The sequence below is a fragment of the Chenopodium album genome, chromosome 12, assembly GCF_948465745.1.
Source record: "Chenopodium album chromosome 12, dcCheAlbu1.1, whole genome shotgun sequence".
Classification (NCBI taxonomy): Eukaryota; Viridiplantae; Streptophyta; class Magnoliopsida; order Caryophyllales; family Amaranthaceae; genus Chenopodium; species Chenopodium album.
In genome coordinates this window covers 17,652,646-17,667,394 of record NC_137845.1, presented here as the reverse complement: position 1 = coordinate 17,667,394, position 14,749 = coordinate 17,652,646, and the positions used below count along the sequence as shown (strand labels likewise).

Below are 14,749 nucleotides of genomic sequence, written 5' to 3'. Positions count from 1 at the left end.
ATGCTTATAGCATCAATAAAAATTATATGAACCATAATAAAATTTCTTTTCTATATTTCAAACCAAATTAAACATTTAGTTTAATTAAACATGCTCTCTAACATGCTATAAATAAATATGTGGTTCATAAACAATATTCCAAACTATTATTTTCCATTCAATAATCCATCACAAATAAATCATGTTTTATAATCCAATCACCAATAACATCCAAATCATAGTTTCCATTCCAAACTTAGCATGATACTACTTGTAATCAATCAAACACATTTAGCATGCTACTACATCAATATAATTATGCTAAGTACGCGAACGTACCTTGTATACGATCTTAAAATCGCCACGACTAATAAAAATTGCTCACTTCAAAAGTCTCCTACAATTTAAAATCATAGAAGTGTATTAAAATCCACTCTACACAAATTTCCAGCAATATATACTATTATAAAACCCCTCATAATTTAATTAAAATAAGCTGAAATCATATTTAAAACATCATACTTTAATCCCAATTAATGGGTAATTAAAATTCCTTAAAGAAACTTGATTTCTAATGCTCTACCGAAAATTCCAGCACTATATTTTAATGAAGACTTGCTGTAATTTAGCCTTAAAACACTTTAATCAAAGGTTTACACCATTATATATCATAATCCTTCAATAATTTATAAATCAAGAACCTAGGGTTTCAAAAATTGGGGCTTTTAAATTAAAAATATAATCTGAAAATTAATTAACATATTACTTATAATCAAACATCAAAATCAAATCCCAAAACTCATAATTAACAATTAGATTTAGGAATAAATTGGTTTTTTTTTAAAATAAAGTTTTGATTTTTTTTTTATTCGAAAGGGGAGAGGGGCAGCGGCAGCCACCACGCCAGCTGCCAGCGCCGGCGGCCACCTGCTACTGGTGGTCGACAGTGGTGGTGAAGAGGAGCCGAAAAAAAAAGAAAAAGGGGAAGGGAAAAAAAGAAAGAAAAAGAAAGAAAAATAAGGAGAAAGGAGAGAGAAGTTTACCTTAGGTTTTCTCCACTTTGGGCAAAGTTTGATTTGCCTCATGTGTGAATATTTATACCCCTTCTCTAGAAATCCTTCTCCCTACACTTTTCTCTTTTAATTTTCCTAATCCCATCCCTAATAAAATTTTACTAAAATAAAACTTTCTTTAAATTAAACCCCAACTTAATTAAATTAATTAATTAAATAAACTTTCCTTTTATAAATATTTCCAAACTTATTAAAATAAATAATTAAAATACTTTAAATAAAATATTTAAATTTACTTAAATACTTCTCAAAATACTTATTTTAAATAAAATACATATAAAAATACGAGGTATTACACTTAATCAGGATCATGTGTTGGGTGCATCCATGGTATCAGTTGGCTCCTATTATGGTAAAATAAATTTTTAAAATTAGATAACCCTAGAAAGAATATGGTGTCATTTTCATTATTATCATTGCTTTGAATACTTTTACTAACCTTCCAATATGTACATGTCTTTCGACTGTTGGATGTACCAAACATTTTATTGATCCTGATATTGATGAAACTGATGATCTACATGGATGGTAAGCCTAAAAACATCATAATCAACAATGTAAGTTTATGTTTCATACTTATGTACTTATATAACTCATATTGGTATGTGGATGATGGATATGTCCAAAAACATATCAGCTGGAGTCAAATATTAGCCAATAGTATCTATCAAATGGAAATGGTGATTAATGGTAAAAGGATCAAGTTAAATTAGTTTTCAGCTGCTCATAATGTATGTACATAAACCATTATTTATTTCATTTTCTTATACATGAGGTATTTAATATTTGATGTGTGTTTTCAGGTAAAATACTTTCGAGTACTAGCAAAAGTGTTATCCATTGATTCTTCTATGCCTATTTGGTATGAATCATGTGTTCGACACTCAAGGAGAGTTGATATGTGCGTGGAGTGTGACCCCTCCTCCAGTAGGCCAAGGTATTTTCACTTTTTTATTTTATTTAAAAAATATAAGTATAACCTTCTTTACATATCACTATACCTAATTATATCAATAATAACATATATAGAATCCATGTGAAAATTGGTGACGCTACAAATACATTGTCTGTTACACTCTTTGGCCAATATGCTGAGATGATTATCGGTTGTCCAATATCAAGTATTCAAACGATGACAAATAATGTAAGTATATCCTTCAATCATATATGTTAATGAATTACTCACCTGCATAATGACTACATTTGTTATTTATGAACAGGAATTTGGAGACTACTTTCTAGAGGAGTATCTGAGTGAACGTTTGATGAATACATTCACTTTCATACTACATGTTCCTGAAATAGGAAATGATGGTATCATACTTGCATCTGTTTTACAAATAAGATGGAAGGAAGAATTCTATATCTAAAACAAGAGATGCGTGGACAATCTAATTGAAGACTTAACAGCATAATATTTCAAGACTTTTTTTTTAAGGAATCAACACTTGGTATTTTTTATTGTAATCATTTTTTTTTCTTTTTTTTTTGTGTGGTTTTTGTTGTTACTATTTTTGGTTTTATTAAATACTATCTGCATCTTCATACTTTGTATTTTTTTAAATCATATTCTTAATTATATCCCGTGTATTAGCACGGACACATTCTAGTATGTATTATTTAAGAGTTGCTTTCACAAGGAGCATTCAATACCCCAATGCTAAACACTCATGTGAATTATTTTTCCCGCCATTTTGCTATGATGATGTCATTAGTAATATTTTTTTATTTTAATTTTTTTACTTTCACCTTTGTTTTTTATCTAATAAACTTTTCATATGCTTTACCCTTTGTCCCAACAAAGTTCTTTTATTTTTATAGGTATTTTATATCAATGTTCAAAAGTGTTCGTTGTGATTTTTTTTTTTCTTTTTTTGTATATTTTACAAGTAATATGCTACAGTATAAATTACTTACCATGCATACAAAAAATTTTACAGAGTAGAAAACTTTCTTTCTCTGCATTATAAACAAATTTCACAATGTGTTTGTTTAAAACCGTGCATCGCATGGGAACTAAACTAGTACTAGTACTTACTAATTTAAAATTCTAAAAGCAATTAAAATCTTTACAAAAAATAAAAATAAAACACTCATCCCTCCAAAAATATCCCATACTTACTAATTTAAAATTTTGAAAACAATTATAGTTTTGCAATTTCGATTTCAATAAATTTATACAAGTAGTGTAGATCGTCTGTCTCCCTATGGTGGAGTTTGTTAGTTTTTTTTTTTGAAAGAAAGTTAGGGGGCGTTTGGTTCACATAATTAAGGTATAAGGTATGGGTTTAGAATGGTTTAAACCCATACCTTATGTTTGTTTTACGATTTTAAGAGTTTCAAACCCATATCTCAAACCCCCAAGGTATGGGGTTTAGAAACCTTGGGGGGAGGTGGGTTTGGCTCATTCCCATACTTTTAGGTATCAAATAAAAGAAAAAAGTTGTATTCCATAAGCATACCAAACATATGGTATTAAGAATCAAGTTCCAAACCCATACCACTATAGTTTCATTCCTGATTCCAACCCCATACCAGTTTGCAAACCAAACGCCCCCTTAGTGCATTTTATTAATCATGGTTTAAGGACAAAGAGTCCATAAGTACATACGGGGCAATATCACTAGGACAATGATTTTCCCAAATTTGCTCAACCCCAAACGGCACTAACTTCGTGAGATGGTGTGTAACAAAGTTACCCTCGCGCTTAACATGTGACCAACTAATGAAATCAAAATGCATACTAGAAACAAGAATATCATCAAGGATTTTGTCAAGGTCAGAGAAGTAAGTAGACGTGGTTTGAAGTCTAGCAATTATGCCTTGACAATCTGACTCCACAACCAGCTGCTTCAAACCATATCTACGCCCCAAAGAGACAGCAAAGCGCACCACCATCGCCTCAGCAACCACAGCAGGCCATCTATTACGCATACGCCGGCAGCCAGCAAACAAAACAGCCCCCTTTTCATCCCTTGCCACAGCCCCAAGACCCATCCAACCCTCAGTTTTTTGTTTTTGTTTAGAATTTTTTTTAGTTTGTGTGTTAGAGTTTATTAAAAAGGTAATCATCTTTTTCCCTATTATTAATTCATTGGTAAAGAATTGTACGAGATCACAACGGTTATCAAATCTTCATATGCGTTCAAGTGAATCAGATGAAAATCATCCTTACGGCTACAACAAATTGTTAGACCGTCTCTCTGAAAAGGCTAGATATTTCAACGATATGTGCGAAAGATGCATAACAATACAAGATCTATTCAATGATCGTAGTTTTGATGAAAGAAACCCTACTTTGATTCAATTTTATATACTTATTGATTTAGATTTCAATTGTAGATGTCTTACGGCTTTTGATTAATGAATTGTTTTGTTTCCAAAAAAAAAAAAAAAAAAAAAAAAAAAAAAAAAAAATATTAAAAACAATTTTATTTTTTTTTTAAAAAAAAAAAATCAGCAATTAACGACCCACTAAAATTCCTAAAAAAAATAATAATAATAAAATTCAACTACCCACTAAAAATTTAAGAGTCGTTTTATCAAGAAGCCTTCAAAACCTAATGCTAAACTCTCATTCACTCCCACTCAAATACACTCACCCCTCCAAAAATAAAGGACACTCTATATTCAATATAAAGTGGGCTTGCACGTATGAATCTTACATCAGGAATTCAGGATAGTTAAGATAGTTTCCGTAAAAGCGAGCAGCATGAGAACCAATAGATATTAGTTCTTCAACCAAACTCCAATATTCATGCTAAATGGTAAGAAAAATACTACTACTGTAGAAAAAAAAAAATGAAACACAAACAAGACGGTATTTTATTAAGGTTAATGAGTGACCAAATTACATTCCACAAAATTACTTTGGACACAGATACAGAACTTTGAATGGACACAGATACAGAACTTTGAAGGACAGAGCACAACCATCAAGAACCTTTTACATTGCCTACAAAACTCGAATCATACAAACTGCAGATATAGAGATCCTTGATACTGTCCTTCCAATAATTAAAAAATAAAAGTCTTCAAAAATACTATATAGATAATCATACATTACTACCTGGCAAAGACAGATGTAAGTCTCATGGAATCAGTCTCGACTCAAGCCAGTACAATGATTAACTTCTGCAACATCGAAGACTTCAGAGTGGTGTTAAATCTCCCAAAAAGAAGGCCAAAACAGCTAATATACTTGTTGGAGAATTCATAAGGCTTAGCCTACAACGCAAGCCAACCCAAGCCAACTGAAGAAACCTGGAACATTTCTAGTATGGCTTATTTGCAAGGTTTTGTTCTGCAGTTTTTAGCCTTTACCTTCAACTTTGCTTTCTTTGTTGCAACTTCTTGGAAAACATTAGGTCCCCCAAAAGTATTCTTTACTAACTTTACCTTTTTTCTTTTACCACGGTCATATTCCTCATCCCTGAAAAAATATATCAGACGAAAGGTTAAGCCAAAATGAAATGCAAATACCTCTGACCAGTGAACATTTGAAGCAGCACACTAGGCAATTTTGTCCATCACACTGGCTCCTCAGCCATAAGGGCACTCACAGAGATAAGAGTTTCAGTCCAGAATATCATAAGGATCATTCATAAGAGTTAAAAGCAAATAGACCAAGAAGTCTTAGCTTACAAGTCTGTCTTATGTGTAATTCATGATTATTTATAAAAATGAAAGATCTAGCACCAAAATAAAGATGGACTCACCATTCATCCAGTACATGACCAATAATTAAAGTATCTTGGCCATTTGATTTTACTCTTTCCAAAGGAGGCTCCACACCTTCCCAGCATCCAACTGAAACCAAAATCCATGAACACTACCATTAACATCATAATACAAGTTTCAGAGCAATATGTGACTCTTAAAACATAGGGTGCACCAGCAATTGTGAGATGAGTGCAAGGGGAAAAAGAAAATAAACATTCTTTGACACTAGAGTATAAGGTGGATAACCTGTAACTCACAAAATGAACACACATTGATTTTGACCATACAAATTCACAGTAGCAAGAAAACCTAGGCTAAGGATTGAGTAAAATCCTAGGCTGCAGAAACTACTCACCAGTAGACTCCTCCAGTCCAGTGCTGGCACTAGGTACTCCATTAACAGGTTGATGATTTTGTTCTTTGAAACACGAATCATTAACATCCTTGCAATGTGCCCCTGAACTTTTTTCTTCTCTAACACATGGACTGTCACCTTTCTTGTGGTAACCTTTAGAATTACCCACAGAACCAGAGTCAGAAGTTGAAGGACCCATGTCCGCAGAGGCAAAATCCTCAGTAGGCAAGAGATCTTGCGGAACAATTTTAATGTTTTTCTTCATCCTTTTGAATCTTCTGCTCTTTCTCACGGCCAAAGAAGCCCTATACAGCACCTTGGTACTAAAATGCATCCCTCCAATACTTGACTTCAAAATATCCTTTATTGAACTTTGGCGAGGTGCACTTTCAGGAGATTTCACAGAAGGACCATTCATTCTGGGCCTCTTAATTCTTGGTTTGCTTAATACTGAATGGATGTCAGACGTGGGCTCTGAAGCTTCATTCTTTAAAACAACCAGTTATAGAAAACGTCAATATTGCTACCTTGAGAATGACATTTTGTGTGTTGGGATGGGGGGAATTATTTGAACAATAAGAAGGTACCTCGGTCTTCCCAGTTCCATCTTCAGTGGTTAGTTGAATGGCAGAGTCTGATGGGACATTTGGCTTAACCTCATTTACATTACTGGACTGAGTGCTCTGAACCTTCGTGCCTGCAGCAGTACTGATCTGATAGCACAAAAGGATTGATACACTTCAATGATAAAGCAATTAAAAAAAATAAAATGCAAGATATGAGTTAAAGATTAAATTTACCTCATGCGATTCCTTGTTGCATAAAACATTAACAGCATTAGAAGGGCAATTTAAAATTGATGGCTTTTCAATTGATGCTAATTCCTTCTCCTTGTTATCACAGCAGTCAAAAGAAGTTGTAGCTTTGGCGCTTTTTTCAGAATCACCACTACTAGACTTAGTTGCTGGGTTCACCATTCCATCCAAATCCATGTTAGCAATTGATGATTTTTCTTTATTTGTAACAGAGGGCACTGTTGACATTGTTAGGTTGTTTTTATGATTCAACTCTTTCCCCTCTGCAACGGCAATAGATGAGACACATTTGGACAAATTCTGTTGAACCGGAACCTTAGAAGTGTTATGCCCTACAGAGTGATTCACAATCAGACCAGATGAGCTAGTTTCCTTAGAGTTCTTGTCAGTATAACCATTTTGATAGCTCTTGACAACAGGGATTGAGCATGAACTTGTTGCATTTCGCATAGTTGTGATCAAATTTTCTGTGCGAACATCCATGGCCTTCTTAGAGCCAAATAAGTTTTCTTTGTGAACAACATCTAGGGCTTTCTTAGGAGCAGGGTTTTTCCTATCACGAACATAAAATAACATATATGCTTTCTGCTCCATAACAGTCTTTTCACTTACTTGGTAAACCTGAATTTGTTAACCATAAAAAAATTGAGAAGTGATCCAGGATACAACAGATTAACACACATTTAGAAAGTATTGCGTTACTGATTTAATCAATGGAAAGAAAAAATATAGCGCATATGAAAACCTAAGATGAATTCTATATCCAAGTAAAATAGCATAATGCAGTCCTCATAGAGCTGATTCTGCATCCAAGTTAAGATGTGACCCTTGACAAAAACAAATGTAGCTATATTTTACTTCTGACCTACTAACACATCCAAATGAAATAACTTCGACAACTTGGAAAAAGTCTGCGGATTTACTGGAGCATATAAGCATAATAGTTTTAAGAATGAATATGACCCACCCTGTTGTCATCAAGTGAGTACCATAATCCACTTGACGTGCGCACAAAGCTATAATAGTGACCAGAATGTGTGCTCCACCCAGCGTGAACTAGAACCCCATAGAGTGTATAGGTCAAATCGCCCTCCTGAAATGACAAAATACAAATATACATCATTATCCAACGCTAAAATACAATTAAGAGTCAAATTATCACAAATTTAGTTTTTTTTTTTTCCTGGATTCAACAATAGCAGATACTACTCAACAAAAAGTCAAAGCCACTAACAGACTAGACATAGATGGAGAACAAAAGAAAAATCACAACAAAATCCAAGGTTACACATAGCGAAGGGACAGCACACCAATAAAAAAAAGCTGCTTCACCTACAAAAATTACAATAAGATTCAAGTTTACACATAGTAAAGAGAAAGTACAAAGAACCAAAAAAAAATCCAGCTTTACTTTAGATGAAATAGATTCCCCTTTTTCAATTAAGAGATGTTGCATGAAAAGGGAAGCAATTCCTAAGAAGTACCGCATTATTACTTTATTAACTTCTGCTTGAACGCCTTAATCCCATAAGTGGCGTCAGCTAAATGAAGCAATATGAGGACTTCCCAGGAGGTCACCCATCCTAATACTACTCTAAATCATTGTGGGCCTTGTGGCTCATGTCAAGCAATGTGACAAAGTTTTACACTAGCCGTCACTGGCCTACCGTAACCCTCATTATTACTTTATTAGAGAGAAAAAATATTTCTAATACTTAGAATTTATATTTTAAAAAATAATAAATTCCCAAAACAGAATTACTACATACTCCAAACCCTATCTACAAATCTGCCAACTGACCACATCATTTAACCTGGACTAGAACTCTAGAAGATTAAGAATTATATTCAAAGCCGCAACCAATTACAACAAATAAATCTGTTTTATTTTTTTCAAGCACCATAAAGCACTAGCTTAAAGGTCAATAGATTTAAGATATCAAAGAACATACATAGTTTCCACTGACGAAGGGTTTGAGATTCAATGACGAGCCAAAATGGACTTTCTTGTCAATCTTTTGCCCAGCAAAGTGACGAAATCGCTTAAGATGGACAGTGAGAACATATGGAGCTTTATAAACTGTAAGCTGCTTGAGCGCCCTGACTTTCTGCTTACACTTTTCACATTTGTACTGTCTCTCTCCACCATCCAATTGCTCAGCAGCAGTGAAGTGTGAGAGGGCCTTGTGAACAGAATCTGCCTTGATTATTTCAAGGCTCAAGTCCAGGAATGGATCAAATGTATTCGAACAATGGGAACACTGTAAGCATTTCACCTGTATATACAAGATTGCATTAGATTTAATTTAACATAAGAATGGCTCGCAACCCACAGTAGACACCATACTATGGCCAGCAACTTTTCCTGACCAAACAAACATATTACGAATCCACCATCTCATGCCTCTTTTACCTGGCTACGTAAGCGACCCCCAAATATCTTGTGAACCAGACTCTTATCATAAGCACCAGGTGATTCAGCAGGCACGCCTGAAGGTAAGCAACATTTGTGCATTGACTCTAGCAGATTTATCATGTACTCATGTGCATCCTCTTGTCTTGCATTTCGAAAACTTCGAGATATGCCTTATTGTGAGGTCAAGGAATAATCATAAATGAAGTATTGAGAAATAACAAGAGTTCATAGGGGGATGGAGGGGAAGACTTAGAGCAATAATACAGTAAATCAGCATGCAACGCAGTTGAAGTATACTCAAAAAGTAATCCTACCATGTAAAAAACCGTCAAAACAAATTTCTGATAACCTAAACGGCTTTCAGTCTCAGAATATCCTGTTAAACACCTGATATTAACATAAAATACCTCCCTCACCCCCCCCCCCCAAACAAAACAAAAATAAATAAATAAAGAAAAAAGAAAAGAAAATCATGGTAGAAAAATTACATAAGAATTACTGTGCGAGAAGGAGATGTAGAAAGTGGCAGCAGAGAATAAAACAACGCTAGAAATGAAAACAAATCCACAATAAGTATCAACTACACTCAATCAGCTGCAACACTTTAAAAGGATACACCTCAAGTTTGAAACAAGATCCTTCGGTGCTACTATTCTCCCAGTAGATTGTAGAGCATGGTTAACATGTTTTTGCATGGCACATAGCGCACAAAAACCAGCAACATGACCTTCACCAACAATATATTAGAATTAATAAGATAAACAGAATTTTACCATTATGAAACTGCAAAATGAGATGGTAATGTATTATACAAACAGAATCAAAGAAGCTTTTAAAATATCGTCGTACAAGCACCAGTACATTTATAGATTTGTTATTGACTTGAATAAAATACATATGTTAGCTTCCTGTCAAACATAGAACAGTAATCTAGCTAAGGCCGGAGCACCTAGTCCATAGAAGTTATTCATTATGATTTCCGCAATAAGTTGCATTTCAACCTTTTTCTTTGAATTCTATTGTTTTTAATAAGATTTTGGTCTCTGTTAGTTAATCTTGCAATTCTAGTTGTGAATTGTTGATCTATTCTTGGGTATATTATGGCTTTGATGAAAATAGTTGCTGCACATAGGCATTTGTCTGAGTTAATTAACATTCTAGCTTCAATTGTGTTAAGCTTTAGATGATGTTACATGTTGAATTGAGTGATATGTCGCTGCAACCATTGTTTGCTGAATTTCCACATTGATTTATTGAATTTTAAACTGAAATTTTGAGAAGAGTTGCTCAGATTTGTATGAGTAATGGTCTTATTTTTATTCTGAAATCTTTTTTAAACACTTGTTTTAACCAACACACTTGCTAAATATCAATCTTCCTAGTGATGTCATAAGGATTGAAGCATACTTTGTAAATGTACTTTGTATCAATTGAATGTCACATAAACTAGCTGTAACATGTACACAAATATTTTTTTCATCTTGAGCTGGGCATTTGGCAATACCTTTTGTAGATTTAATTACTTTTTTCTCTGACGTGTCCAACGTTACCCGGAACGTAGGACGTTTTGGAACGTGGTACGGGAACGGGAACGGGAACGGGAACGCGGTACGTAGGGTATAGAGTTCCCGGATCATTTGGTTATTTCCTTGAATACATATATATAACCTGATTTCTTTGAAAAAAAAATGGAAATTAAAAGTTTAAAGTTAAATTAAAAACAAAACTTTGGATTCTATGGGTTTTTATTACGTGAAAAATTGATAGATTTTCTTGGTTAAAAAAAAAAAAATAAAGTTACAGTTGTACTCTACTAACTGAGTGCAATATTAAATTATTAAGTGGAGACACGGAATACTAAGAATTAAATAAAATTTAAGAAAAAAAGAAAAGATAAAAAAGAGGGTCCACAATTTTTTTTTATTAGGTTAAGATGTAGTCAGCCGTCATCTTCCTCTTGCCTTCGTATTTCTTCATCTTCCTCCATTAAAAGCTTCCATTAAACCTCAAAATTTTAAACCAAAAAAATACAGCTGCAACTCAAGAAAGAACCCGAAGGTTCCTAACTTCCTACACTCACAAATGGGTAGTCCAATGACGAACTGGATCGCGAACCACCACGAACCGGAACGAGTCAGATTCGCGTTTCAGGACACACGATCCAGTTCGCGGAACGCACCATCGTCCCGCGCTCCGTGTATCGTTGGACGTGTCACTGCTTCCTTACTTTCAATATTCCACATTACTCTCCAATTTCTTTTTATAGGGACACGTCCTTTTGCTTACGCACTATATTCTTTCTAAGAAGCATAGTTTATCTAGTTGCCCCTTCAGAATTTCAGATTAACTTTTTTGGTGTATAGGGACTAGGGAGTATAGTGTATACTCATTTCTACTCTGTACCCTTTGAATAATTTCACTGATAAATTGTTAGTAATTTTCAAAGGTAGAAAATGTGGAGAAATTAAATCATGGTCATTTATGTTACATAAAGTGTAAAGTCTATTTTGGTTTGGAGTTATTGAGATCTATTTCCCTCATCTCATTACAATGAGTCGTATATAACTTTGTGAGAGGGTTTTGGACTGATCGGCTTATAATAGTAAGTAAATTTTAAGTTTATTATTCCTGTTGAATTCAATAGAAATAGTTGGTTATTCAGTTGAGTCAATATATATTAGTTAACGGAGTCTTACTTGGTTCTCTAGTGGATCCATGATGAAGTTCGCTAGTTTGGTGTTGGTCATGCTACTTTCAATTAAAACCATGATAGCTTGGCTACTAGTTAATCAGAGTTGTTACTGGTTTAAGGGGTTGGCCTATCTACATCTAATTTACGGGATCCTGAATGGGTCAATATTGTTGTTGATAAATTTTTAGCTCTTTATTAGATATGTGCTGAATAATTCTAGAAGTAGAATTACATACATTCTTGTCTAATTTCGCAATGTTATTGATTTTCGTGTCAGCACATTGACGGGTATGAAATCTTTACCTTTCACTTTCATTTCATCCAGACTCAATGATCTTGATTAACAAATTCGTAGAGAAAAACTATAATATAACAAGAAAGCAAGCAGAAAGAAAGTCAGCTGAAATGTTCTAAACAATGAGCTGGAGATGAGAATTTTAATCTGAACTAGGAAATTAGTATATTTAAAATATGTGTATTTGAAATGTGGATTGACAATGGAGAACCATTTTAGAATGAATCAGGAATATGTTTCATTAATGCTGTGTCCTTGGTCTGCAATTTCAGTGAGTATATGATCAGACTAAAATTCTAAAGAATAAGCTCAACTATGAAATTCATGGTCTGCAATCTCAGCGAGCATTTGTCATCGTTTACTTTGGTTCATTTTATCTATTTTCCATTTAAGTCCTTTTACATGATTGCCTTAATGATTTAATTTGAATTAGAATTACGTAGCTAGTATGATTCTAGGGATCATATAACACTTTATTGCTTTTGTCTAACATCACACGGCAGCATCAACTAATCAATTAAGCTAGAACTATTGTCAATTAATGAATCTAATTATGATGATTGAAAACAACGCAATTTGTCAATAAAGCTAGAACTTTCGTCTAACATCACACGACAACATCATCCGAGAAGCTTTATTAAAAATCAAACAAATAATTTGGGACATCACTTCACAAGATGGAACATGTTGAAACATAGAATTTCGGTTCCTATACACAGTCAGGCAAAATTGACGATAATTCATTCTAAAATCAATAACAACTAAACTAGTACAATATGCAGTGCATTCTATATTAATCGATAACATTGCGAAACGAGGGGCCATAAAGAGGAAGAGACAGGAAGAAACTCACAATTATTCTGATGCTTGCCACTTTGCAAATACGCCACTAACGGCTCTGTGTAAGTGAGGCATTGTATTACAGAATTAAGAAAACATGTATTCCCCAGATTTTCCAAACCAGCTCCCTGCCATATTCAATACCACAATGAAAAAAAAAAAAAAAAAAAAAAAAAAAAAAAAAAAAATCGACCGATTACCCGCAATTCTATAATCAAAATAATTAGCATTTCAGAAACATATAAATTAAACTATCATCACAAATTGACAAAATCACAGTATAAACTATATTAGCAACAAAACAGGTCCAATAATGATAAAACTCCCAGAAACACAAATTAAGAAATACCCAGAAATCATACAATTGCAAAAACACAAACCAAAGGAAAATCAAATAAAAATGACTTACAATCCGGCGAAAAGGGATTCGGAAAGCGAAATCAAGATCAAAAGAGGCATCAATAAAATCAGAAGATTCTGGGTTTTTAGAATTGGATTTAAAATTAGAAGAAGAAGGGGGTTGAGATTGAGAATGAGATTTAGAAGAGGAGATAGAAGGGGAAGAAGGGTTTAAAGTTTCAAGCTTGAAATTGGAAGAATTGTGATTAGAGAAGGAAGAAGAGATGGGTTTTCTAGCTAAGTGGAATTCAATGCGACGTTGTTGTTGTTGATGTTGTTGCTGTAAGGAAGGAGCAGCAGACTCCATTGTTGATAGAGAAGGAAGAAGAAGAAGGCGGCTGTGAATGGTGTGATTGGTGATGAAGAAGAGAGGGAAAGAAAGGTAGTAGGGTTTAAGCGCTGATTAGAGAGCTTGGCTTTCTCAGTGCAGGGGTAGTATTGTCTTTTCATTTGGTTAATTTGGTTTTATTAGGGACCGTTTGGTTGGTGGTGGGAAACCGGGAATTGGAAAAGGGGAAGACATTAAGAAAGGTGAGTTAATGATTTTGATTTTCAATTTTTGGATTTTTGGATTAAAATAATAATAAAGTTTTGTTCTTGATTGTAAAAATTAGGGGTTTTTTTTTGCTAGTATGTGATGATTTTTAAATCGCATGCAGAGGCATTTCATACTGTCAATGGTGACCCGCTAACAATACTATACTAGTTAAAATTCCGTGTAATGTACGAATTTTATAAAATCATTTAACAAACTATAATATTAATTTAACAATTATATATAAACAAAGAATTACATTTATAAACTTAAAAAACAATGGCTATATTGACATCAAGGGTTTTTTTATTTTTTTATTTTTTTTGACAGTGATGCATGTAAATTTTTAAGGCTATTGATGTGTTAGACTCTTTATATATGAAAAAAAAATAATAAAATAAAATTAGGCTCTATTGATTATTTAGAACCCATGCTATATACCCTATCTTGTCCTTATAATGAAACATCAAATACTATTATAAAAAAAAATATTAGCATGAGATTAATATAGAAGTAAGACTTTCCCAAATTATAATATTAGTATGAGATCGATTATTATAGATATTAGCATGAGAATATTGTAGAAATCTGGGAGAATATTACAAAAATTACTTAATATAAAACATAT

General features: G+C 33.4%; 2 protein-coding genes across 2 annotated transcripts; both read right to left on the bottom strand.

Moving 5' to 3' along the window:
• Positions 1 to 3,623: 3,623 nt before the first annotated feature.
• On the bottom strand, positions 3,624 to 4,049 carry LOC145571004 (uncharacterized). Its single transcript, XM_081630112.1, has one exon. The coding sequence runs from the start codon at positions 4,047 to 4,049 to the stop codon at positions 3,624 to 3,626; it is 426 nt and encodes a 141-aa protein (XP_081486238.1).
• Positions 4,050 to 4,854: 805 nt separating this feature from the next.
• On the bottom strand, positions 4,855 to 13,967 carry LOC145570431 (ubiquitin carboxyl-terminal hydrolase 23-like). Its single transcript, XM_081629506.1, has 11 exons — positions 13,597 to 13,967; positions 13,201 to 13,315; positions 9,977 to 10,087; positions 9,358 to 9,530; positions 8,897 to 9,220; positions 7,912 to 8,037; positions 6,930 to 7,565; positions 6,717 to 6,842; positions 6,130 to 6,616; positions 5,771 to 5,861; positions 4,855 to 5,484 (listed from the first exon to the last, which is right to left on the bottom strand). Exons 1-11 carry the CDS (start codon positions 13,891 to 13,893, stop codon positions 5,337 to 5,339), a joined length of 2,634 nt encoding a protein of 877 aa, XP_081485632.1. The 5' UTR covers positions 13,894 to 13,967; the 3' UTR covers positions 4,855 to 5,336.
• Between the last annotated feature and the right edge of the window lie 782 nt (positions 13,968 to 14,749).

Excerpts from the sequence above, each read along its gene's own strand:
- LOC145571004 (XM_081630112.1), bottom strand. The coding sequence starts at position 4,049 with ATGGGTCTTGGGGCTGTGGCAAGGGATGAAAAGGGGGCTGTTTTGTTT.
- LOC145570431 (XM_081629506.1), bottom strand. The coding sequence starts at position 13,893 with ATGGAGTCTGCTGCTCCTTCCTTACAGCAACAACATCAACAACAACAA. Across the intron at positions 5,862-6,129 it reads TGGACTGGAGGAGTCTACTG|TTGGATGCTGGGAAGGTGTG; the intron begins GTGAGTAGTTTC and ends TTTTGGTTTCAG. Across the intron at positions 5,485-5,770 it reads GGTCATGTACTGGATGAATG|GGATGAGGAATATGACCGTG; the intron begins GTGAGTCCATCT and ends ATATTTTTTCAG.